Below are 27,650 nucleotides of genomic sequence, written 5' to 3' on the forward strand. Positions count from 1 at the left end.
CTTCAGCTCGAGTTTAACGCATGAATATTAAAATAAAAACAAAAACATGTTTTTATATGGTCTCTCTTTATTGCTGATTTTCACCTATTGCAGGTGGGTGTGGAACATATCCCAAGCGATAAACGGGTGTTCCCTGTAGGCCAACTTTGAATTGCATCCTGTCATCTTTTGGTTGTTTCCAATTGCTTGTATTGCCAGGACAAGCCACTCATTTTTCTTTGTTGTTGTCGTGGAAAATGGGATTAACATTCTCCGCAGTCCGGAACATTCTGCGAATTCTTCACATAGTCTGCCTGGTTGGGCGATAACTTTGCAACCCCCACCTACAAAACAAACAAACAAACAAGCAATCAAACAATGTTTGGCACTTCTCTTGCCCCCCTCTTCTTCCTCTTGCTCTCCTTTTTAATGACACTTGCTCAGAAGGGGAACTCTGCTCCCTGTGCATGCCGACTCTCATCTTGTTCACCGTTGATGAAAAGGACACGGTTGACGCTCGTATTGCGGTGCTGTGGTGAGCAGCGGTGGCTGGCCGGCGTCAGACTCGACCGTTTGCTGCAGGGTGGCGGGTGGGGCTTGTATAACCGCCGTACGAGAGGAATAACATCGTAAAGATTTGATGCTCGAGATTCTTGTAAAAGTTTCAGCACACACTAGGAATAAATATACAGCGTGTCATTATGTAGTACTGTATGTCCTGTAGTACTTGTGTCTTGTTTTTTTAAGGGGCGAGGCCTCATCTGTGACATCATGAGCTGGAGTCATGTTAGCCCAACTTGGCTGGTTAGTTAGTATGTGAGCAGGAATTCTGGCCTGTTTTAGCTTTTTGCGAGTGTTGCTAATCTACATTTGTGTGTTTGACTGGTTGTCCCATTCAATGAAGCAACTGTGCCTCTCCTTGCCCACATACAAAGGTATCACTTCACTAGAGTAGCAACATCACTGAAGCTAGCATGTATTTGAAATTTTGGCTAGCACTGGGGTATATGCCACACAAGAGGCGGGACGTGATTTTGCACATTACTTTGGTTCCGGTCCGGGTTGCGAACGCGCAACCGAGGGGGCACAAAGTCGGAAGCACAAATATTGACGCAGCCCACACATCGCAAACCGAACCGGAACCAAACAAAACAGTCCCGCCTCTTCCGTGGTATATACCCCATACAAAGTCAAATAGCGACCTAGCAAGAAATTAAAAAATCATAAATTGCGACACGCATAAGTCACAGCGCCAGTTTATTACTAAATAAATATTACTTAAAAATACTAATAGAAAAAAAACATATGAAGATATTACATTACCTTAATTATTCTACTTATAGCAACGTCACTGAGGCTAGCTTGTATTTGAAATTTTGGCTAGCAATACAGTCACGGCCCTAGTTAAATACATCCATCCATCCATCCATTTTCTTGACCGCTTATTCCTCACAAGGGTCGCGGGGGCTGCTGGCGCCTATCTCAGCTGGCTCTGGGCAGTAGGCGGGGGACACCCTGGACTGGTTGCCAACCAATAGCAGGGCACACAGAGACGAACAACCATCCACACTCACACGAACACCTAGGGACAATTCGGAGCACCCAATTAACCTGCCATGCATGTCTTTGGAATGTGGGAGGAGACCGGAGTACCCGGAGAAGACCCACGCGGGCACGGGGAGAACATGCAAACTCCACCCAGGAAGGTCCGAGCCTGGACTCGAACCGGAGACCTCAGAACTGGGAAGCGGACGTGCTAACCACTCGTCTACCGTGCCGCCCATAGTTAAATACATGTTACTTAAAAATACCAATATTAGAAAGAAAAAAACATACAAGGGTATTGCGTTAATGTCAACGTGACTGTAGCAACGTCACTGAAGTGTTCTTGTATTTGAAATTTTGGCTAGCAACACAGTCAACTATCAAGTCGACCAAACAAGGACTTGAAAAACTCATAAGTTTGGACACTTATAAGCCATGCTACCACTCTATTACTCAAGACATACCACTTAAAAATACTAATATTTGAAAACGAAGAAAATGTAACTATGTTTGGGGGGGTCAAATACAAGCAAAAACAAATACAAAAACACACATTATTGGACCAATGTACTTTTTGCGTATTTTCTGACTACCATCTTAAGCAGAGATGTTCAGTACTAGGGGTGTGAATTGCCTAGTACCTGACGATTCGATTCGTATCACGATTCACAGGTCACGATTCGATTCGATACCGATTAATCCCGATACGAATGGTCACGATTCGATACCGATTAATCCCGATACGAATTTATAAGTCGATTGTTGCGATTTTTTTCCATTCAAATTTAGAAAATACTATCAGTAAATTTGTACATGTACACTGTAAGATTTGTATGAATATATTTATCTAAAACTTGAGGCTTATAACCGTGAGCCACTGTACACAAACAGTTTGCAATCTGTTTCACATTTGAACAGCATTAAAATAAAAATATTAAGGCTTAATGTGCCGTTCATATAACATTCTTCCATGCTCAAGGTGTGAATCCTAAAAAAAAAAAAAAAAAAAAAAAAAAAAAAAAAAAAAAAAAAAAAAAAAAAAAAAATCGATTCTGCCAATTACTGAATCGATTCGAGAATCGCGCGATGTCGTATCGCGATATATCGCCGAATCGATTTTTTTTTAACACCCCTATTCAGTACCATTTTTTTTTTTTTTTTTTTTTTAAGACACCTCTGCCGATACCAGTATCGGTATCGGAACAACACTAACCAATACATTGTAATTGTTTTTAGACATGAAATTTAGCCCGGAAAACAATGACAGATCATTTTTAACGATCTATATATCACAATATAGCATTTTCCCTTAAAATGGTATGAAATTAATGGCAATTTTCTCATTTCTATAGTTCCTGATCGTAAAACGGCCACAAGAGGGTGGGCGATACTGGTATCACTAATCAAATAACTTTAAATGTTCCAGATTAGTGGACCACGGAATTTTGTTCAAATTACCATCCATCCAAGAATCCACCAAACTGCTGATGCTTCCCATTCAATCCTCATCTAATCGAACGTCCTCTTCCCGTCGTAGACGGGAAGGATGTCACCTTATGTGACTCAGGACATCCCTCTCCTTTGAAGTAGTGGAAAAGCCACAATGGCCTGACCGTGTCCAAGGGTGGAAATAAAGGCAGCGTTTGGCACATCCATAAATAGAGGATTGTATCCTTGACACCATGGCTTGTTTGGCGACACTGAAACTGGGTAGACTTATATGGATTTAGGGTTTGCACTCTCTGTTCCGCTTTTCTTCTGCTGTGCATGTTTGGAATTTCTATCGCTTGAGGAATCTACGGAGATGATACTGCAGTAAAAAAAAAAAAAGTGGGGGCTGCCTCCAGCAAAGGAGGCTCATTACAGCTTGCCTTGGCTGCCCTCTTTTGGTTGCATTCCAAGGAATTGAAGGCAAAAAAAAGTGACGCTGTAATCTTGGCTGCTTTGAACTCACTAGAGTCAAAATCCTGCATCAAATCAAAGCACAGCTGACAACTGCTCCAAGTGCAAAGCTACAAGTTCCTGAAGTAAAAGTTCCAGGGCAGGAGTCACAAAATATACACAGTACTACTACTAAGTCCCCTTCAATGGGCCTTCAAAGAGAACCTGCTATGTTTGCTTCTTCAGTGTATGAGAAGAGGTGACAACTCGTGGCTGTTTCGCCATGACAACACAGTGCTCACAGTGCCATGAGCATCCGACAATTCCTGGCCAAGGAGAAGCTGGAGCAACCTCCGTCGTCACCCAACCTGGCCCCGTGAGATGTTTTACTCTTTCACAAGCGCAGAGAAGGCTGCAAAAGTGCAAGGGGATTACTTTAAGGAAATTAGAAATCAGATCCAATAAGATGTTTGTAATTTTCCCGTTTTGGAATTCCTGATCTGCACTATTTGATTGCCCCTCCCTCCCCCGTTCCCGTTCTGTGAAGCCAAAGTGAATTTGACACATTTGGGAGTCGGCGGCATTGCTGTAGCGCACACATGGCGAAGCCGCACAGATGTTTTGTAAAGCTGCATGAAATATTCATCTGGCGATTAGCTCGGCAGCCGACTCTCATTTCAAAGCGAGGAAATGAGCGCGGTTCATTTCCGCCTTGCGATGTGACTAGACGCCGCACGTTTTGACCCCGAGGATTGAGAAGTAGACTTTTCACATTTTTGGGGTTTTGGGAGAGTCATGTCTCATGAAAATTATACACCATTGCTCACCCCAACACCCGCCCCCACAACTGCGGGTCGAATGCCAAGTATGAGTTTTGTTACCATGGCGACTATGAGGGGCTCTGATGTAAGGCAACAGCAACATGCATTATATTTTCACTGATAGAGGCGGCACTTAATCATCAAGCAGTGCAATTTCACATGTCAATTAGCGTCACAGCTCATGCGAACTCAAAAAATGTCACAATTTAGTGTTGTTCCAGTTTAAGAGTTCAAAAAATGCCGTATTTTAAAAGCAGTATTAAAGGGGCTCATGACACCAGTGCGTGTGGGGTGTGTGTGCGTGTGTGTGTATGTGTGTGTACTTCCCTCTACCCTTTCACCAGCAGGCAGTTGTTCAGCTTTATTGGCCCTGTGGAGAAATTTGTCTTCGAGTAATAACCCGAGACCATAAACATACATACAACAATACAAACTACTCCCAAGGGTGGGGTTACATGGGGGGTGCGGTTACATTTGCGCCAAAGACATCTCAGCGGTTGCCTTTCCCTGATGCTTGTTTTTAGCTGGCCAGTACAGGCCACTTGGCGATGGAAGGAATTTATGGATAAAAAATGTTTGTTCTCATATTTCAATACTTTTTTGGACATTTTGCTAACAGTATGAAAATTTTATGTCGTAATCACAGATTTTTTTTATTTTTTTAACCTGAATATTAATTTTTAAAAGATTACATTAAAAATACACATATATTTAAAAAATATATATTTGATTAAAAAAAACAACAACTAAAGTGTAGAAAAAAAATAGAAAACTATTTGAGAAAAAAAAATTAAGAACACCTGAGCAATTGCCAAAGTAATAATGCTTAAAAAATATTTACAAATATTCCATTAAAAATACAGAAATACTAGAAAAATACAAAAATGTTAGATGAAAAATACCAAAAGTGTAAAAGAGAAAATAAAAAAATATATATAGACAACTATTAGAAAGAAAATTTTAGATAATGATGATAAATGTAGATAATATACACGAAGTTTACACAAGCATTAGACAAAAAAATGAGATAAAACTGCCAAATATCAGAATCACATTTATTGTCTAAGTATTTAAAACACACAAGGAATTTATCTTCACAGTCACAACCCGTCCAAAAAGTGAGGGGCACAGCATGAACCTGGAAAAAAACAAAACAAAAAAACAAAACAATAACAACAACAACGAGGGGAAAAATACAAGGCTCAACCTACGCTCCTATAGAATGGAAAGCCTGGTCCTAAATATCAACGATATAAAAATACTACACAATATAATAAATAAATAAATAAATACACATAAGTTACTATATACATAGCTATATGGGAGAATATATGAGAGGAAAAAAAAAACTCGATTCATTTGAAAATTTTAGAGAAAAAAAAAAAAGAGTAAACTTATTTGACAAAAAAACAAAACTGAGATATGAAATGCAAATAAATAGTTTTACTTGATGAATATGTGAAAAACACATTTTACCATGTTTCGTAACATGTCTCACGTCTTTTTCACAAGTCGCAACCTCTTCTGCATCATCGCCATCTCGGGCTTGCGCCTTCTTTCTGTGTTTGTTGGCTATTGCGGCGCACGGCGTGTGACAGGCTGACACATTACGAGTAATTTTACATCCTATGTAAAGGCCTCGAGCCGGCGCAATAAAGTGTGCTATTGATAACCTCCCGACCACGCTCGTCACAACAAACAAATGAGAAGTTTATATTATTCATGACGCCTTGCGGCTCTGTTTGAAACACACACGGTCATAATTTTTTTTATTTTTTTTATTTTTTATTTTATTTTTTTATTTTTATTTTTTTTTAACCCCTCTGTGTCTGCAGGAGCATTGTGTTATTTACAAGTGAGGGCAACATTACTGGTATTTTTCAAAGTGGTGACACGTTTTATTTACAAGAAAAAAAGTGAATGTGGATTATGTCATCAACCTGCCAATATTTAGAAATTCCTGACTAATGAACATCCCTAGTCGTTATCCAATTTCTTCTGAGCGTCCTTAACGTCTTCCCGCCGTCCTCTCTGTTGTCTCCTCCAGTGTGTCCCAGCCACTGCAAGCACGCGTGCACCGACAAGGGCGAGTGTTGCCACAGCCAGTGCCTGGGCAGCTGCAGCCAAGTCAACAGCGACACAGCGTGCTCGGCCTGCCTACACTACTTCCACGAGGGTCGCTGCGTGCCCGACTGCCCACCCGACACGTACAAGTTTGAGGGCTGGCGCTGCATCACCATGGACCTGTGCTCCCAAGTGCACCTGCCCAGCGACGTTCACTTTGTCATCCACGAGGGCGAGTGCATGCCTGACTGCCCCTCCGGCTTCGCACGCAATGAGAGCAACCGGTAAGGACGGACGTCACGCCATCGCTTCCGCTTCAGGTGGCGCCCGTTTGGACACGCCATGAATGGTGTCCTGCTGTGTGCTCCTTGAACTCCAAAAAATAATAAATTATATTTTTCTTGTTGTGGTAGAAGGCATGATGGATTACTTAATTAGTGAGGTCATTTGTAGACAAGGTGCACAAATATTACAGATTACAAAAAAAAATGCTTTCAAATATTTATTTGAAGAGGTTGCTTATTTGAATTTCACATTTTATGATGACTCATTAAACTTTTTCATCTGTTTAGTACTTGGGTGTCAAACTCATTTTAATTTAGGGGCCCCTTTCACCCAAATTTGATCTAAAGTGGGCCAGTATGTCTGTGGACAAAAATATATATTTTTTTTTTTGCCAATTATTACAGGTTCATTATGAAAACATTCCAATTTAGTACGCTCTAAAAACAATTGAGTCAAAAGTAACCCAATTATGGATCAAAAAATGGACCAATCCATTTTATGGGTCAATTTGACCCAACTTTCTGGGTTGTTTTATACAAAATGACCCATTTTTTTGACCCAAGTAAAGGTTATGGCCAATATTTATGAGTGATGAAAAACAAAAATTAAGCAACAAATCTTTTGCATCAAATCGTGACCAACAACCACATTTCAAAATGTCATTTACTGTAAGTGGACAGAATTTGCAACAAGAATTAATATTTAGTGAAAAACCAATTTGTATTGTGTCGCCCATGGGCCAGTTTGGACCCATTGACAGGCTGTTTCTGGCCCGCCGGCTGTATGTTTGACACCCCCCTGGTCTTGTTATTCAAATTTCATTGCAAACTGGCAAAATTAGACATGTTCAAGTTTTTAGGACCTCTAGAAATGGCCGAAAGGACCCTAAAATGGCCACTTTAATCCAAAATGGCGGACATTGTGTGTCTTTTGGCGCATTTGCTCTGGATAGACATGCCTACCAAATTTCATGTTGGTGTCACTGGCTTTGGGGGCTGAATTTTCTTCAAAATTGTAGTCTTGAATATGGGAAATCCCATAAAAACACAATTTACTTGGCCTAAGAATCACAATGAAACTAGTTCAAGAGGGCCTTCGGATCACATGCTCATCCTAAGGTCCACGTCAGAGTATTAGATGTGATTAAACATATTTACCAGGGTCCTTTAGCATCGAAGCGTTTGGACCAATGTCCTCAGGGTAAAGCACAAAGATTCCTGTCATGTACAGACAATATTAACACATTGACATCTTGTCCTTGGGCACTCATTGGGCCCCGTGCCGCATTTCAGCTCTTTGTCGTCTTCTTTCCAGGATGTTGTGCAGCGCCTGTAATGGCTTATGCGATAAAATCTGCTCGACCTCCGTCATCGACTCGGTGAACGCCGCTCAGTCCCTGAAGGACTGCACCGTCATCGCCGGCAATCTGGACATCAACATCCGCCACGGAAGTGAGTGAGATGCGGTCGTCGCACGCTTGGGACGGCCGAGCAGATCTTCGCCAAGGCCTGCATGACCAACCCCAAATTGTGCAGCCTGCACTCGACGGCTGCACTTGGTGTCCTTAAGTTGAAAATAGGGCTGCAGCTATTGAATATTTTGGTATTCGGATAGCCTCTATTCTCTATTTGCTCCCAAAAACGTATAAACACGTTCTATTTTCAATGTTGTCACGGTCACAAAATACATATTTGTTTTTTATGTTTTTTTTTCTTTTTTTTGTAATGCTAGAGCATACAGAAGGTTTTGATGAAGCTTCTGACCTGAAGTGGTGGCTTAAAGAAATGGCAGTTATTACAAAAAACGGCCAGTAGGTGGCAGACTATAAGAGATCAACCAGGGCCATGTTGCAACAAGCTCTTTTCCCCTGTGCTTTCAACAGGTTTGTAAATAATGATGAAACTGAGCTATACTCTAATGCTAATTGTTGCAAAACGTAAACAGATCCAAATGTACTTTTTTTTCCACCCTGATGAAAGACGAGGCTCTCATTTTTCTTTTTGTAGGTTCCATGTTTTTATAGCAATAGAGCACACTATTCTGTGGGCCTTGCAAAATCAGTCAAAATCCAGTAAAACAGCCGGGAGCAAAGGGGGTTGCTTCAGTGAAAATGGCTGGAAGTGAATGAGTTAATGGATTATTGGGAGAAAACATAAAGAATATATTTTCTTGCTTTAAATGTAGACAACAAACCGTATTTTGTTGTCTATAAGCATTAATGAGATTTTGGCCTGAGAGACAAAGTAGCGACTTTGTTGGCTAAAACAGCACATTTGAGTTAGCTGGTTTGTTTAAAAAAAAAAAAAATATCTAGGAATTACAGCTGTGTCAGGCTGTTAGTCTCAAAGTATGTTTTACCATTGCCTTTGGAAAAGTAGTCAGACGGCTCTTGCTAACCTACACGCTTAGCGGCTAGCTGCTACCCGCTACCCGCTAACGCTAGGAACAGGCGTCACATTCTACAGTGTCAGCGTAATTAATTGGAGATGTAATGTACGCTCATTTCACTGAGATGTTATTTTTGCGTCCTTAATTACTGATTTAAACTCAAACTCCAATCGAGAAGACGAGTCAAGTCAGCCTCCACACCACCGCACACTGCCACGAAAAACAAAGGAAGACCTAATTGGGCGTCTGTGTTGAGTGTGGGCGTCATTGCAACAGAAGTCCCCCCGCTTGTTGTCCTAATATGGCTTTCATGTGCTGTATGCTGTGTGTGTCTGCGGTCCCCAGATAACATAGCGTCTGAGCTGGAGAGCTTCATGGGCCTGATCCAGACGGTGACGGGCTACGTGAGGATTCGTCACTCCCACACACTTGGATCGCTGTCCTTCCTCAAGAGTCTGCGTTACATCAACGGGGAGGAGCTCATGGACAAGTAGGACCTGTGTGCGTGCGCTAGAGTGTGTGCGCGTGCTCAAAGCAGTGAAGGGACACAAGTGAAGATGTTGCTGACAATGTTATCAAAAAAGATACATCAAGTTGTTGTCGAGTGTTAGTCTGCATAAAGTACGTAAAGAGGTCACATTTACAGCTATTTTTTTGGCAACATTAAAATGTTTATCAAAATGTTTCCATGGGTCCTGAAAATTGCAAAGGTTTGAAAAGTGCAGACATTTTAGGTAGATAGCTGTTTACTACCTAGCAACCGTTTTTTTTTTTTTTAATATACTAGAAGCCACATTGTCTGGCTGACTAGCTCATTTGATGAATGCAAAATAATAAGAGAAATTAAAATGAAAAGCACATTTACATTTGTATTTCTTGTGCTGGATTTGTTTATTTTGGATGTGTCTTATTTGTGTCGGGGTGTTAGATGCTCTGATATACTAATGTGTAATTTTTTGTTGCACATTTAAAATGTTTATATTGTTGAAGAGAAGCAATCATTTAGAAAAAACAACCAAATCCAGCACAATAAATGCAAGATATTATAGTAAAAAAAAAACAACTAAAATCTTTTGTCATTTTTACAAATGTATTTACAATCTATTTTTTAAATATTTATAAATCATTCAAATATGTATATATTTTTGCCTATAATTAAAAATAAATTATGAATAGCCATGTTAAAATTTCACATTTTTTTTTCAACTTTAAGAAAAGACTGTTTAAGACTGTTTTCTAGTCTTTCTTTATGTATGCTTTTCATTGGTCAAGGACAATATGCCATTTGAAATGACTAGATTATCAGCTAAAAAAAAAAAAATAAATAATAATAATAATAATAATAAGCTTGAACCAATTTGTCCTTGAAAAAGGTGTACAAGCCCATGTAGCAATACGTCCACACACAGATAAATGACTTGACCAGCACTGGGCTATCACAAGCTGCTTTAGATAAGAGAATAAGAGTTTTTTTTTTTTTTTTCCCTTCTGGGTCGTGTGGTCAATGGGGTCATGGGAAAGTCTGTTGCCCCCTTCGTGGTTCCTCCCGGGGTAGAGTTTCACTCCGTGGAAGGCAGTTGAGGATGGCAGGCATTCCCTTCATTCCGCGGCTCTTGTGCTGTCGTAAGTTTGACGGTCTGATGAGTGGAGTGAAGACATGACTGCATCATCTCCACCCCTATCCAATATAGTGCTAGTTTTCTTTATTAAAAACATGTAACACAAATATTTGTGGTGTTTTTGGTGGGGCTGGAATGGTTTACTGTCATTTGACGGAATTTTGGTGGGTAATTATTTTATGCACACGAAAAATAACTTGTAAATCGGGGGTATCACTGATGTTTATTTTCTTTAACTGGAATCTCACCATTTACTGCCACCAAATACATTTTTCACTGAGTAGTTCACATGGCGATTAGAGTTGGACTTAATCATAGTTGGCCAAAACATGCCTAATTAAACTTAAACTAATAAACTAGCCACTAGAGGGTGCTGAAATTGCACAAATGGAAAACAACCTGGCCTTTTTATCAGTTGTGCTGCTTTTAATATCGTAACATGATGACGGGGATATTGTGGCAATTTTAATATCACAGTATTGCCATTATCGGTACGATACGAGTAGCTGTGTGTCGTATTTAGTAGAAAGTGTGTTAGGATCGGGAGAAAAGATGACAGTCTTTCATACTGGTACAAGATGTCAGTGTCACAAAAGTAAAACATCAAAACTCATTGACATTTGGTTCTACTTACGAATAAACGGAAAACGCTAGAAGCAAATTTTCTTTTCCGATAAATTTGGTGTTATGTTGTCACAGAATAATGTTCTGTCCATCTTGAAAGATCAGCCAAAATGCCCTCAAACTGTGAAATGTAATGTTAATGGCTGGCATACGAATAAGTTAAATAGTAAATGTTGACGTTTAAAAGTGTCTTTAATGTCTGTCGCCAGGTTGTATTCCTTCTCTGCCATCAACAACCAGCACCTTCACAACCTTTGGGACTGGACTCAGCACAACCTGACCATCCGGGCCGGGCGCTTGTTCTTCCGCCTGAATCCCAAACTCTGCATGTCGGAGATCCACACCATGTGGGAGAAGACCGGCGTCGCCGACAAGCCAGAGGAGGGCGACTTCCGCAACAACGGCGAAAGGGCCAGCTGTGAGTGTTTTGGACATCCGTGCGACTGCTGTGGTGGTCAGTGAACGTCTCACCGGTCGTTCCTTTTGTGATGGTTTCAGGTGAAAGCCACATCCTCAAGATTTTGTCCAACAGCACGTCCAGCTACACCATCCGTCTGACATGGGAGCGTTACCACCCGCGGGATTACAAAGGCCTTATCAGCTTCATGGTCTACTACAAGGAGGCGTAAGTGCTTCGAAAGACGGCTCATTATCCTATATAACACACTGTCATTACGTATAAATAGCTCAACATTGAGGCTTGATGACGGGTTTTCGATACAAAAGCCTATTCTATGTTGGGACAACATTTGTTTATGCTTCCTTTGCATAACTATGCGTATTTCGCTGCCAGTTGGCAACCAGAAGAAGAAAAAACATCATCGTTTGATTTTTGTTCTAATTTCAGAATGGTTGCCATGATATTTGCACCATCAGTGTTTATTTTCTTACATCCCAGCCGTGATTACTGCTCAGAATTTAGCCAGGGCTGCCTGGAAGTTTGGAATGTTTTTTCCCCCCTTTTTTTGGCAGTGACAGCAAATACACATTTGTAAATAATGAGCTAAGAAAAGCTCTTTCAAGTCGGATGGTGTCTGCAGACATACCCTAGAATTAGTTTTATTTTGGAACGAGCAGATGTCATTCGGGGCTATGTTTTTGTGCTGGCTCGCCAGCCCTTCTCAGAACATCACCGAGTTCGACGGTCAGGACGGTTGCGGCTCCAACAGCTGGCACACGGTGGACGTGGATCTTCCTCAGGATAATAATACTGACCCCAAAGTCGCCATTCACCACCTCAAACCCTGGACCCAGTATGCCATTTTCGTCAAGGCCATTACCCTGCGGGTGGAGGACAAACACATTCCCGGTGCGAAGAGTGACATCATATACATTCGCACACGCCCGTCGCGTAAGTCGTTTTTACGAATGTGGCCTCACAAAACGTGGTAAGGAATCACGGCTCTTGACAATCCACCTTTTCCGCCGCAGTGCCGACTGTGCCCAAAGATCCCCGTGCCTACGCCAACTCCTCCACCAAGCTGCTGGTCAAATGGTCGCCGCCCCTTTTTCCCAACGGCAACTTGACCTACTACTTGGTCCGCTGGCAGCGGCAGCCAGAAGACCGCGAGCTCTACCTGCACAACTACTGCTCCAAAGGTCGGTATGATTTCCGTGTGAGACTGTCGAAAGCAGGCTACAAACTTGCCAACATTCAGGCCAAATTACAGTTGCCATCCCTCCCTCGTAAATAAAGTCACTAAAGGGACAATTCTTGAAATACATTACCGTAATTACCCAATAGTGTGTGGATCTGTATGTGGGGTGCATGCAGTGGACATATAACCAAAGACCGAAACAAATAGCATTTGCCTGTGGTCCGCCAGGTGTTTGAAAATGTCAGATTTACGCCTGCCCTAGATGCCAAGTCATGGGCGGAGAAAGGAGAAAATATTTATTAGGGATAAAGCGATTATCGATGCCGGAATTTGGCATTTTGACAAATATCAGAGTTGAAATATCGGCATTGGCCGTTTTTAACAAAACTGTTACCTCACTGAGTGGTGAGTACTTGTGAACTTAGTGAATTTTGGATTTTTGTGAAGGTTCGTAAAATGTGCCCTGCGATTGGCTGGCAACCAGTCCAGGGTGTACCCCGCCTACTGCACTAAAGCAATTAAGAGATGATAGAATGCAGTTTATATGATTAAAGCCATATATTTTTCCAACAGGCAATATTAGGTAAATTAGTCCAACTGTTCATCAATATCCTAATTGGTCAGTGACGTTTTTGGAAATTGTCAGCTCACAAAAGAGTTACTTGATTGTGTAATTTCACACTTGAACAGTGACCAGGCACTCCAGAGAACCAACTATTTGCATAAAAGGAATTAAAAGTCACATTTTTTTTTTAATAGTAGGCCCCCTTTAACATCTCTTATTGTGGCTGGCCCTACTTTTGGAATAAGTGTCACAAAAAAAAAAGCCACAAAAAGCAAAACTTGGCCTGAATATGTCCTTTGATGTCCAATGCAAACTAGTGAGGTTTTGAGACATATTTTCCCCTAATGTTCCAGTGGAATTCCAATTTGTATGGCCTTAGGGACATTTTGACTTGAGGTTCGCTGTCTCAAGATTTAGTAGCACTGTCTGTGGATTTGAAGCTCCCAAACAGACAGTCAAGATGTTCTGATCCAACCCTAACAGGAAACCGTTGGAAAAAAAAAAAAAATGTCACTCTCATCCAAACCAGATCTGAAGATCCCAATCCGGATCCCGGCGACAGGATTCACCGACATGGAGGACATCACCAAGCCGACCAAGTCGGACCTGTCGGGGCCCAAGAAGGGTCCTTGCTGCGTTTGTCCCAAGACGCCCGAGGAAAAAGACCGGGAGAAGGACGACCGCGTCTTTTTAAAGCTCTTCGAGAACTTCCTTCACAATGCCATCTTTCTGCAGAGGTACAGTTACAGTCGCCACTAATGAGACATTCGGAGCAGGTTCCAAAAGCTCGCGTTAGGTGCCTTTTTGTTGCCATGACAACGGATGGTGCAGAGGGCATTTGGACGTGGCACATTCTTTGGGGGGGCTACACAAACAAAAGCGGTGATTAAATATTCTGAAGGGTCTACTTTCTGCTTTTCAGGCCGCTTTAGTCATCTTTGTTCTCACACAACAGGCGCCGACATCTGCGTCGTGTTAACTTTGCCGGTGGCTGCGGATGTTTCACGCTGTTTCAAAGACTTGCGCTCTCAAAACTCTTCACAGACACGGGCAAACAATGCAGGTGTCTGCAAATGGCTTCAATCCATCACAGCCTCCACACACTTGTCGGTTAATCCGATGAGCACTCAGTAGGTATCTTATAAATCCATATTGCAAGCGATGCCGCCGCGCCGCCAAAGATCATTCATCCGAGCCTTTTTTTTTTTTTTTTTTTCCTCCCCCGACGCTCATGTGAAGTTGGATCGATGCGGCTTTCGAAGAAGGAATGATAAAACGTGGCTTCTTATTGTAACTGAACTCTCATCCTCCAGTCCTGGCTGGCTGTTTCGTTGCACTGTTGTGGGGGAAACACAAAGGCTGGAGGAAAAAAAAAATCCAGTCTGCATCCAGCTGCTCCTTTCAGATTTCAGTATTTCTTATGTTGATTTTTTATTTTATTTTATTTATTTTTCGTTTCGGGCTGTGAAGATGGTTGGGAGGTCACCAGTTGAGAATCATCACTTCTTTGAGTACATTGCAAACTATGATCCCATAACCATAATAATCATCATTTCTAAACTCATTTTACAACACTATTTATAAAAATAACAGGCTTACACATTGTTTATGTGCATGTACATGCACATATGGCAAAGACCCTCCAGGAATTAGACAAACAATTGGACACAGGCCGATTACCGGTTTAACGGTTTGGTTTTAAAAAGTCGCAAGGTACCAATAATTACTAATACTGACTGTCACTTAGGTTGAGGTGACTTCTGCGCAGAACTGGAGTCACCTCTTCAAATTTAATTTACTTCAATTAACTTTTTTTTTTGTTATTCTTGGTGAGCAATTACGCAAGGAGCAGGAGGAGGGAAGTTGAAGGAAACACTGCCATCACAGATGCCTTTATGCTCTGATTAATGTGCATTGTACATTAAAAAAAAAAAAAAACTTCCAGTGGTTACTAGTTAGCCCCAAGAACAACATGAGTAGTCCATTCTAAAAATAGCTCAACACTGATGGGACACTGTGACTTTCTAAGAAGAATTAATACAGAAGAATATTAACATTTATTTTCTTTATTTATTTAAAACTTTCTTCCGTATAAATATTATCCAGTTTAAAAATAAAATACCTACTCAGAACCCAGGGTAAGCTTAGCTCCTCTCCGTCATACAAATCTTTTAGTCATGGTGTGCCGTTTCAACATATTTCCTTGAGGGTTAATTATTACTTTCCTATTAGCCAGGGCCTTGGCGCCATCTTGTGGCAACTTAGAGTGTACTAGAAATGGCTGCTCTCGTATTTGCTGCTGCTCTTAGATGTCATGTAAAAGAAGTTTCATGGACCCCGATTGGTTTGTTGAACAACTCGAAAGCTGCATTTATCGAAACTGTATCGGAATTCATTTTAATCATCTACAAGCACGCATGTCTTCTTTCCGGTCAGCTTCATACGTTTGTCCGTTGGCAGAAAATCCTTACCCCCTGCGAGACATTGCCAAGTAATGTACATCTGGTTTGTTAAAGAATGAGGAATGCGCCCCATTGCAACGTCTAGAAAACACAAGAACGACAAACACAAAGTAGGAAAAACAGACAACTAAGGCCCAGCGTTAATAACGTGCTCCCTGTTCGGCGGAAGGTGTCGTCACCGCTTTCCTCTTAAGGATTCCATTACGTAAAGGTTGCTCTTTTTTTTAGCGGGCTCAGGTCACGACACTGGCTGTCGTAAGTCACTTAGCTGTAAGGTCAACGGCAGTCAGCTGACGACTCGCTCATGATAACGCGACGCTATTAAAGGGGCTCGTCGTCCCGCAGCCCGGACGAAATTACACTCACACATTTGCATACAGTATATACAGTCACCGGCGTGTTATATTTGTATTGACTTTCTCTGGATTGTGCCACACCAGTTCTAACTGCCAGGGAGGAATGTTAGCGTGCGTGTGTGAGACTGTTCTCTCCCAGGCATCAATCGTCCTCTTGTCTCTTCAAAGACGTATCATGTTGCATTTGACTAGCAGTCATATCAATAGTCCCAATCTAAAATCCCTAAAAGGGCTCGGAAGGCAGCACAGCGGACGAGGGGTTAGCACATATGTCTCGCATTTTTAAGGTGCATGGTTTGAATCTTGACTCTGGCCTTGCTTGTTTTTTAGTTGTTACGCTCTGGAGTTGGATCCCAAAAACGCAGACACAAATAAGAGTTTAACACTTTATTCGCATAACATCAAGAGGCGTGGAACTAACTTGACCAGAAACAACGAGAAGGCATCGAGGAAAAGAGGAGCAGGTGGCCAGCTGGACAGAGGAATAATCCGACAAAACACACACTTTTCAGTTAGGCTAATATCGACAGTGAATAGATCAGAGTGGTTGTGGCTAGACATGTGGGTAACAGGACTGACATGGAATTATCTGATTGGCTGTTGACCAGATAAAGAGCTTAAAAATTCTTGACATCACATAGCTCCTGACATCACATAGCTTAAGACCAGTTGAAACTATATGCCGGTTACATCAGTTCAAAACAGACACTTGACCTCACGGTCATGACCCAAACATAACCCTTGCATGACCCAAACTTAACCCTGGCATGACCCAGTCATGACACAAGTACTCCCAAAATGATTTGTGTGCAATTGTTTTCAAAAAGTTTTTCCAAATAACATATATTTTTTTTAATTTTACTACACAAACTGTTCTTACATTTATGTTTTTTAAATACTGTACACAAGAAATACAATTTAAAAAAACGAACAAACACAGTCTGAAAACATTTTAAAAACAGCTAAAAAAAAAACACAAAAAAACTCAAAACTTATACCTAGAATAAAAATCAAAAACTATTATAACCTTGGGACCAACATCATCCATCTGTTTACAATACCGTTTTCTACGGGTGGTGCCAAAGTATGATACCTGAACTTCACCCAAAATGTGTCAACTCAAAATGGCTGACTTCCTGCTCAATATTAGGCAAGACTCCTTGATACTTTCTCTACTAAGGGTTGCTAATGAGTAAGTTTTGGGAATGCACAATTTCTCACCAGGATACATACACATTAAAAACGCAGTTTCACTTCATTTGTTTATCATAACACCAGGTTAAAAATAACGTGAATTTCTTGTCCAAAACTTCTGTTATGACCACATGTCAATTTTGTTATTGCTGGGATTCGTGTAGCTTTTTCCACATGTTTTGAAATACAGTAAGTACTTTTTTCTCCTTCAACAAGTCATTTGGAGCCAACTGGCCTGCGGTGTTCACAGGTGACTGTTAGCTTGGAGCTGTGCTGCCGTCAGCACCTGTCTGACCTCCATAATGACAGCCTCAAGCTAGGGCTGGAATGCTTATAGAAAAATAATTATGACTATTTTTTATTGTTACTGAAACCTCCATTAATGAACTGTATTATTCATTGCTTTTAAAACTTTGTATTTCAACTACCTAGCCTCTCTTGACTGCTAGCATTAGCATTGGCGATATTTCTAAAACAAAGTATGTCTTGTATCTACATAAACGCCACAATATGTAGTTATTTATATTTGTGTGTTTAGTTTTACAATTATTTCCAATTGAGATGCCATTAAAAAGCTTAAAGCACACTAGGAAGTGCAGAATAACATTCGTCACATGCTTGTTGTCCTAGCAACATGGTGCGTTCAGGGTGCTCTCACAACACAGGAACTTGCAAACGCACCATTCGACACATTAATCGTTTCTCTTCTTATGATCGCGAAAAGCCAAAATCCAAATCACGATTACATTTCGATGAGTTGCCCAGCCCTACCTCCAGTTTCTGGCAGCTTGTCGCGACAGCTCCAGTCGGTCGGCTGTCGTTTCCATTCAGCCGCTTCCAATTTGTCATTATGATTCAATAGCCTTCGTGTTTTGCTCCCCCTACTCTCGTACTACCAAATAATCTGTCTGCCTCTCTGTGATCTGTCTGACCTCATCCGGCTGCATTGCTCCGCGGGGAGTAGTATGCAGCATCTGGACAAATGGCACACACGCACACACACGCACACACAAAGTCATGCAAGCATGTCCAGTGGGATGTTTAAGCTTTGTATAAAATACTCCAACCAGGCAATTATGATTAGTTATAATTTGATTTTCTGGCCTTGTCTCTTGCAGTCATTTTCTACAACAGAGTAGTAGGACCACCCTGAAAAGAGATTAGATGAGAAAATAAGATTAAAAATTAGAGATTAGAAGGGAAATCTTTGAATATAAAAAATGTCATCTATATACAATATATAATCACATTGAAGTCGTAATTTACACTGTACCTGTATGCATAAAATATATATTTTAAAGGAAAAAATTACATATTTTCAACATAGTTTTATATATTTTCAAGAATAAAGTCCCATTTTCAAACATTTGTTTGATAAAATGTTAACGTTTTTAGATAAAAGTTTTTATTTTTCAAAGTAGAACATTGTGTATTTTCATGATAAAAAGTCATATATTCTCTAAGATTAAAATCATTTATGTTTAAAATGTGAAACTTGTTCTCAAACGTGCGACTCATATTATTACGGTACTTTAAAGGGATACTTGACTCATTGAGCCATTTTTAGCGGTAAAAAGTTAATATTTTGGCTATAATTAATGTGGTAACTTCATTATTTTTCATATACAATTAATACCTTTAAAAAGTAATTTTCGACTTGCTGTCGACTGATGATGACATCACCTGTGCTGAGGAAGTAGATAACGACCAATCATGGCTCAGTTTGCTGACCAACACCAGAAAACAGGTGAGCCCTGATTGTTCTACATACTTCCTCAGCACAGGTGATGTCATCATCAATCGACAGCAAGCGGAAAAAAATAGTTTTTAAAGGTATTAATTGTACATGAAAAGTAATGAAGTTCTCAAATTCATTCTGGCCAAAATATTAACTTTTCACTGCTGAAAATTGTTCAATTAGTCAAGTATCCCTTCAATCTAGAAAATTAACTAAATTTACTTTTTATCTTGAAAAAAATGTGACTTTATCCTCATAATATTACACCATCAATCTTGAAAATATCCTACTTTTTTATTATAAAAAATACAAGATTTTATTTTTCTCTAAAATCTAAAATAAATCACCAACAAAATTTAAACTTTTGTTACATTTTGTACAGTATTCTAAAACAAATATATGGACAACTTTTTATCTTGGAAATTTTGCTCGCTCTGACCCGAAACATCCCATGTCACAATTTGTTAAATTTCACTTTTTTTGTTTTTTTTTGTTTTTGTTTTTTTCACAAATCTCTGCTATTGGTCACTCTGTGCGTGTGGGTGTTATTTTTGCACATTATTGTCCAACGTCAAGTATTGAAAACTGATATTTTTTCCAGACCCCAAGATCGTCGTCGCCGGGATCTTTTCGGTCTGGCAAACGGCACCGGGTTGCACGAGGGCAACGGCACGCTCGGTCCGAGCGCTAACAGCACTGATGGGATGCCTCCGATCATGGAGTACCCCTTCTCCGAGGACAAGAGCACCTCGGAGGGCTTGGAGATCCCCAACTTGAGACCCTTCACCGTCTACCATATCGACATCCACGCCTGCAATGAGGAGGTGGGGCACTGTAGCGTTGGCGCCTTCGTCTTTGCCAGAACCAAACCTGCAGGTAAGAATGTTTAGCAATGGAAGCGCCTTGCTCGGAAGTCTTTGTTATATTCAAGTAGATTTTTTATTTTTTTTATCCAGACAAAGCCGACGACATTCCTGGGCAAGTTTTTTATGAGAGGAGCGACAAAATGGAAGGTTACGTGCTGCTGCGTTGGCCCGAGCCCGTCATGCCCAACGGCCTCATCCTCATGTATGAGGTCAAGTACCGGTTGGGGACGGAGGTGAGTCACAAGTCACATTTAGTGAGTGGTGGGAAGTGACCAAGTACAAATACTTGGTTAGTATTTTTCTGTACTTGAGTATTTATTTTTCAGATGACTCACTCTTACTCCCAACATTTGAAGTAGGAGTGTGCCAAAAAAAATCGATTCTCATAAGAATTGCGATTCTCATTTACTATCGATTTTAACTCATTCAAATCCAAAAACGTGTAAACACGATTTTTAATACTTTGTCCTTCACTCCCAAAAATGTATTTTAACGTTTTTTTTGTTTTGTTTTTTATGCAAGAGCATACAGAAGGCTTTGATGCAACTTCTGACATGAAGCGATAGTTTAAAGCAATGGTGGCCAGCAGGTGGCAGCAGAGTATTAGAGATCAGCCAGGGCCACGTTGCAACAAGCTCTTTTTGACAGTGTTTTCACCATGAATATGAATATTGATGAAACGCAACTCTATTATCATGCTAACTGCTGCAAAACCGAAACATGAACATGACTGGCAATGAATGAGTTAAATGTCCCAAAATTGATTTTATTTAAATTATTTTATACTGTCTTGCCCTTGTTTGTGTGTGCGTTTATTGGGAGCGCTGTTCATGTTGTACACGATTTGGCCACTTAGGGGCAGTGTGGTTCCACGCCTTCTGATACACCGTTAAGTTGTAGCCACATTAGAGAGTAGAGTAGAAGAAAAAAGTCACGATCTAGCTATGCCAATAAAATTTGTTTTTTTGCTGGGTAGGAAGAGCATATGCCGGTCAGTAAATTTAACATGTTTTTCTGTAAACATTCCTGAAGCGTTTTGTATGAATAATAGCCATTCTTTTGAGTGATAAAAGTGTGAGTATAGTGAGTAGCGCGCTAATTAGCATTAGCGAGTCAGACTGGAGTAGATCATGACAACTCTTTGTACATCTATAAATTGAAGCAGAAATCATTGTCAATCAAATCATTTTGAATCAAAAATCGTTCTGAATCGAAAATCGATTCTGAATCATACCGCAGACCCAAAAATCGGAATCGAATTGAATTATGAGACAGTCAAACATCTACGTGAACTGAAGACCACGGTATGTCTCTTTTATCAGTATAACCCTCCATGTGCTTTGCTGAATTTCAGCCCGAGAAGCACGAGTGTGTATCTCGCGAGCAGTACCGCAAGCACCGAGGGGCTGGCCTCAGCAACCTGGGCTCGGGGAACTACTCGGCCTGCGTTCGAGCCACGTCCTTGGCGGGCAACGGCTCTTGGACGGAAAGCGTGTCCTTCTTCGTGCCTCCGCCCAAACGTAATATCATGCAGTCAAACGGTAATCGGGAGGGGGGCAGTCCAGCCATGCTGATCAATGCTATCGTGTCCTCACAGGAGACAACGGTGTGGCGCTGTACCTGATCATCATCATTCCCATCATTGTGACTGTCTTCATCGCTGGACTCACCACCATCCTCTTCTTTGTTAACAAAAAGAGGCAAGTAATTGTCATGAGCTGGCAACATTATGTTGTTCTAGGGGGAAAGGTTTTTTTTTATTTTTTTTATTTTTATTTTTATTTTTTTTAAACAGATCGATTGGACTGGTACGGAAGCGTAAGCTTACCAATGTAGAGTAAACCATTTCGAATGGGCTATGTCATTACTGCAAAGTAATTCGAACATATTGACAAAGTTGTTCGAACATTTTGGTAAAGTCATTCAAACGTATTGGCAAAATGTAGAAAAAATGTGTGTGTAAAACGAAAGTTACAACTGTAACTACGGTTCTATGAGTCCCGGACGACCGCCAGAAGGCGGTGCTTTAAGCACTGAATGTTCCTTTCGCGCATGCGCAGTTCGAGTAATGCATACCAAATTAGTCACCTGTGACACCTGGGTGACCCTAGAAGGGTATAAGTTCCGGTGTCACCCAAGGTTCGTTTCCTACGGAATCTTCTCGCGTGAACACGAGGATTCCGAGCGACAGGACGCCCTGGCGGTCGTCCGGGACTCATAGAACCGTAGTTACAGTTGTAACTTTCGTTCTATTTCGTCCCTCCCGACCGCCAGAAGGCGGTGCTTTAAGCACTGAATGACTAATACCGGCGTAGTCGCGAGGGATCTCAGACACAAACCTCACTGAGAAGCCCTAGCAGGACCCAAGATCACGCCAAGCGGATGGGGAGAGGCGACATCCACGCTATAAAACCTGGAGAAGGTGCAAGGCGTCGCCCATGAGGCAGCAGCACAGATATCCTCCAGGGAAACACCCCTCAGGGCGGCCCAAGACGTGGCAACGCTCCTGGTGGAGTGACAGCGCACCCCTGACTGCAGGGGGCGGCCAGACAGCAGGTAGGAATGGCGAATGGCATCCACGACCCAGTGAGACAAGCGCTGCTTGGAGAGAGCGGAGCCCTTGGTAGGACCACCATAACAAACAAAAAGCTGGGCAGACGTACAAATGTCCGCCGTAGCGTCAATGTAACACTGCAAGGCTCTCACCGGAAACAAGACGGTGCCCTCGCATTAAGAATGGTCCGTGTGACAGACTCTGTACAGCCGGTCAGCAGCGGTTGGGGCCCCTCAGTGGCCAAACACACAAGCGAAGGCGCCGAGGGTCGGGATGCCAAACCCGACCTCCCTGTTGAGACAACAGGTCCACCCTGTCGGGGAGACGCCACGGCTCGCCGGAGCACAGTTGACGGAGCAGGGGGAACCACGTCCGGGCCGGCCAGAAGGGGGCCACCAGCAAGAGCGTGTGACCCTCCTGAAGAACTCTCTGAAGCGTCAGCCATATCAGAGGGAGCGGCGGAAAGGCGTAGAGAAGGCACTCCGGCCACGGCTGCGCCAGTGCATCCAGACCCAGAGGGCTGGTGGCCTCGCTCAGGGAAAACCAAAGTGGGCAGTGGGTCGAGGCCTCGGAGGCGAAGAGATCGACCTCCGCCGTGCCGAAGCTGCTCCAAATCATGCGCACCACCTCTGGGTGGAGGCGCCACTCTCCCGGAGGAGGACCCCGACGGGAGAGAGAGTCCGCGAGCTGGTTCCGAACCCCCGGCAGATAGGTGGCCCGTAGACTGGCCAGACGGGGAGCAGCCCACCTGAGAAGGAGCTGGGAGATCTCCAATAGACGGGCGGACCTGATGCCGCCCTGATGGTTTATGTGAAACACGGTCGTGGTGTTGTCCGACCGTATGAGAACATGCCGTCCGCTCAGGTATGGCAAGAAGTGCATGAGTGCCAAGTGCACCGCCCGAAGCTCCAGCACATTGATGTGATCGGCCCTGTCGCGCACAGACCAACTTCCCTGAGCCGTCCTGTGCTGCCAGACAGCACCCCAGCCCGTGAGGCTGGCACCCGTGGTGACTGTTTCGCGGCGGGCCGGGGCCACACCCAGCGGGACGCCGCTCAATAGAAAAGCCCTCTCCCTCCAAGGTGCCAGGGCGAGGAGGCACCGACGGGACACCCTGAGCCTCCGGTGGCGGTGCCACTTGGCGTCTAAGTGGAAGCCGTTCAGCCACCTCTGTAGTGGGCGCAGTGTCAGCAGGCCCAACGGGACCACAGCCGTCATGGACGTCAGCTTGCCCAAAAGCCGCAAGTAGGCGACGTAAGGCAACAGCCTGCCCCCTCGAAAGTGCGCGAGGAGGCGAAGAACATCGTCGACTCGGTGAGGAGACGGGTGGGCTCTCATAACCGTGGTGTCCAACGTCACACCAATGAAGTCCGTCCGCTGCGAGGGGACCAGAGAGGACTTGGGCAAGTTGACCCTGATACCCAAATGGGCCACATGAGACAGGAGATCGGAGGTGTCCCGGATCACCTGAGCCCGCGACGGCGCGCAGAGGAGCCAGTCGTCGAGGTACGGCAGCACCTTCATGCCCACAGACTGCAGGGGCGCCAGAGCAGCCCTCACAAACCGAGTGAAGACCCGCGGAGCGAGGGAGAGCCCGAAAGGGAGTACACGGAACTGCCAGTGACGGCCTTTGTAGGCAAAACGGAGAAATCGACGGTGTCGAGGTGCGATGGGGACGTGGAAGTAGGCGTCCTTCAGGTCTATAGACGTGAACCACTCCCCCTGGGCGAGCGACTGCAAGACGTCGTTCGTGGTTAGCATGTGGAATGGCAATACCTTGAGATGTCTGTTGAGCCCCCTCAGGTCCAGTATCGGTCGGTACCCACCGGTCTTCTTTGGGACAAGGAAGTACGTCGAGTAGAAGCCCCCGGGCTGTGCCAGGGGGTCCACGGCCTCGATCGCGTCCTTGGCCAGGAGGGTGGACAGCTCCTGGTCCAGAGCTGAGGCTTTTGCCGGGTCGGCGATGAGAGTCATCCTGACCCGACAGGAAGCAGGAGGCCGGCGTCGGAACTGCAGCTCGTACCCGTAGGTCAAGATGGAGACCACCCATGGGTCTGAGGCACGAGCAGCCCAGTAACTGAGCTGCTGGTGGGAAAAATGTCCGACGGCCGGCCCCAAGGCCTCAGTCCCTGGCCCGAGAGGGACGGCGGGTGGGGCCTGCAGCCCGTGGTTGCCCTGAAGGCAAGCGGGCGGAGGAGTGAAAGCCCTCGGCGGGCCTCTGCGGGGGTCGCCGGGTGCCATAAGCCTCGGCAGTTCGGGGCTGTGGAAAGCGATGAAAAGCAGAGGGTGCCCCAGGCCTACCCTGTTGGGGAGGCAGGGCCCTGTTGAGGCTGGAAAGCTGCTTCCTGGTCTCATGAGCCTTAACCGTCCTTTCCAGTGCACCCACAGCGGCAGAACCAAAAAGCTCCCCCGGCTCCACAGGAACACCACGGAGGGCCCTCCTAGAGGCCTCCGACAAGGGGGACTGCGCTAGCCACACCTGGCGGCGCGCCTGCACTAGGAAGGACATGAGTCGGCCGTGTTCCCTAGTCATGAGGGCAAAAGCCTGGAGGGCTGCATCACTGAAGGACACAGCAGCCTCCACGCTGTCCGCTTGCAGGGATGTAGAGAGAGCAAGCATGAGGTGAGCCAAAGAGTTCCCAATGCGGCCAGCACGTGCACCAGCGCCATAGGCCCGTGTGAGAAGGTCGTCAGTCACACGACATTGGGGTCGAGGACATCGCACAGATGGCCGAAGGGTCTCCTCCGGGGACACAATGAGGGATGCGACAGCTGGCTCCACAGCAGGCATCCGGTCCAAGCCAACACTAGCAGCACCGTGCATAGATGCTAAATCACGGCCATCAGCCGAAGGACGGGAGAGAGCCCCAGGATCCCTCCAGCAAGCATGTAGTTCCCGCAGATAGTCCTCAGACGCGGGGACAGAAAAAGCCGAGGAAGGGCGCCTGCGCCGGAAGAAAGCGCTCTCAGACGCCGATTGAGCCTGTGGAGGCACCTCCAAATGCAGGAGGTCCAAGGCATTGCGCAGGACAGCCCGTATAGAACTATCCCCCGCCTCACCCGACGAACTCTGAGCGGACGCTGGAGAGTTTGGTCCCAAAACCACAGACCCCGGGTCACGGTCGTCGTCATTAAAAAAGGAAGCCGAAGCTGCCAAGGAAATGGCGTCCTCCTCAGGAGGAAGCACTGGCATGGGCGGGGTGGATGGTCGCGGCATGGGCAGGGCAGGTGGTCCCGGCCCCCCCGTAAGTGTGGGAGGGTGACGGTCCTGCAGAAGAGATCTCACCTTTGCCAGCTCAGCCTGAAGGTGCCCAACCTCCGAAGCAAGTCGTCGCTGCGCCGCCCTTTTCCTGGGGGGGGCATGTACAGCAGAGGACACACCGAGACGTTTCCGGCGCCTCGGTTGGGAGGACGACAGATGACCCAGTGGACTGGGGTCACTGACACCAGGACTGCAGGCCCGGCCATCCCCGGCACGGTCAGAAACAAGACACCTCGGGCAGCGATCGTCCAGGACATCGGAGGCCTCAAAGAGGATACCACAGTCCACGCAGCAATGGGAGTCCTCCATTGTGAACACAAGGAGGCCCAAACAGTGATGAGCGGAAAGCTGAGGGAAGGGGGCGCGAGCGCCACCTGCACAGCAGACCCACACCGAGCAGCCGACGCGTGGGTCGGGGCAAACAGTAAGCCGGTAAAGCAGCGATAAGCCGAGGGAAGGGGGCGCGAACGCCACCTGCACAGCAGACGCACACCCAGCAGCCGACGGAGGGCGGGGGCAGACAGCCAGTTGTCAATAGTAGTGATAAGCTGAGGGAAGGCGCGCGAACGCCACCTGCGCAGCAGACGTACACCGAGAAGCCGACGGAGGGCCGGGGCAGACAGTTAGTCGTTTATAGTAGCGATAAGCTGAGGGAAGGCGCGCGAACGCCACCTGCGCAGCAGACGCACACGGAGCGGCCGGCGGGCGGGAGGGGCAGACAGCAGTCGCGAAAGCGGCGACAAGCTGAGAGAAGATGCGCGAACGCCACCTGCACAGCTCAAGCCAGGTGCGCACCGCAGGCGGGACACGCACAAAGTAAGTAAGACAAACAGTCGAGCGAGAAGCGCGACGCCGTAAGCTGGGAGCGGGAACGCTGGCGCTGCCCTCACCAGCAAAGGCACAAAAAGAAAAGCAACAACCAAACGGCAATACCGCCGGAGAAAGCGGCGCTAATAAACCGAGAGAAGCGCTAACGCTGCCAAAGCCAGCGGAGGAAAAATTAGGGTAGACCACGAGCCGTGGTAGCCAGGGCGCTAACGCGAGGCTAGCCACACAAAAAACTCAAAACACCGCAGTAAACGCGGAAATTAGACGGCAAAGTAGACAAGCAGTCAGTAACCCTACCCCACGGGAGGTTAGAATACGCGACCACGTCGGGTCACGAACGAAGGAAAGAAAAAACACCGTCGCCGCAGCCTTTGGAGGGCGAACTACGCAGCTCCGACCGATCCGGTCACAAGGCTCCAAGCGGCGCGGTCAAGAGGATAAATACAAATCCAATTCTTATACTCTTCGAAAATGTGTCGTATGCATACGCCACGCGAGAAGATTAAGAGGAAACGAACCTTGGGTGACACCGGAACTTATACCCTTCTAGGGTCACCCAGGTGTCACAGGTGACTAATTTGGTATGCATTACTCGAACTGCGCATGCGCGAAAGGAACATTCAGTGCTTAAAGCACCGCCTTCTGGCGGTCGGGAGGGACGAAATAGAACTACTGTTTTTAGCATTTGGTTTACATTTTACCAACATGAAAAAAATTACCGTTACGTTCTAACAACTTGTTCGCACGACTTTACCAAAACATGCAAATGACTTTATCAGTACGTTTCATCTTTAACTCCAGAAAACTTGCTAAACCTGGCACCCAAACACATTTGTGGGGGAGTTGAGGAAACCCGGCATTTGAATGACTTTGCAGTACGTTCAAATGACATAGCCCAGTTCAAACTGTTCACTCCACATTGGCAGTTCCACACTTCCGAAGCATGGTCCTTTGTAAATGCTTATTGCTTTTCGAGAACGAGCGTAGTGTATGTATGGAAAATATTTTAGACCTTTTACTT

General features: G+C 44.6%; 1 protein-coding gene across 2 annotated transcripts in view; it reads left to right on the forward strand.

The window, feature by feature from the left end:
- Positions 1-27,650, forward strand: part of LOC144016218 (insulin-like growth factor 1 receptor) — a 116,753-nt gene that overhangs the window by 75,220 nt on the left and 13,883 nt on the right. For both annotated transcript variants that reach the window (XM_077517065.1, XM_077517066.1), the window contains 12 exons: positions 6,274-6,574; positions 7,890-8,026; positions 9,309-9,453; positions 11,416-11,624; positions 11,705-11,831; positions 12,322-12,557; positions 12,638-12,805; positions 13,899-14,106; positions 19,721-19,995; positions 20,076-20,218; positions 21,340-21,505; positions 21,583-21,685. In XM_077517065.1, coding sequence (XP_077373191.1) covers positions 6,274-6,574; positions 7,890-8,026; positions 9,309-9,453; positions 11,416-11,624; positions 11,705-11,831; positions 12,322-12,557; positions 12,638-12,805; positions 13,899-14,106; positions 19,721-19,995; positions 20,076-20,218; positions 21,340-21,505; positions 21,583-21,685 — 2,218 coding nt within the window. The remainder of the gene's footprint in view (positions 1-6,273; positions 6,575-7,889; positions 8,027-9,308; positions 9,454-11,415; positions 11,625-11,704; positions 11,832-12,321; positions 12,558-12,637; positions 12,806-13,898; positions 14,107-19,720; positions 19,996-20,075; positions 20,219-21,339; positions 21,506-21,582; positions 21,686-27,650) is intronic.

Source organism: Festucalex cinctus, chromosome 3 (assembly GCF_051991245.1).
Source record: "Festucalex cinctus isolate MCC-2025b chromosome 3, RoL_Fcin_1.0, whole genome shotgun sequence".
In the NCBI taxonomy this organism is placed as follows: domain Eukaryota; kingdom Metazoa; phylum Chordata; class Actinopteri; order Syngnathiformes; family Syngnathidae; genus Festucalex; species Festucalex cinctus.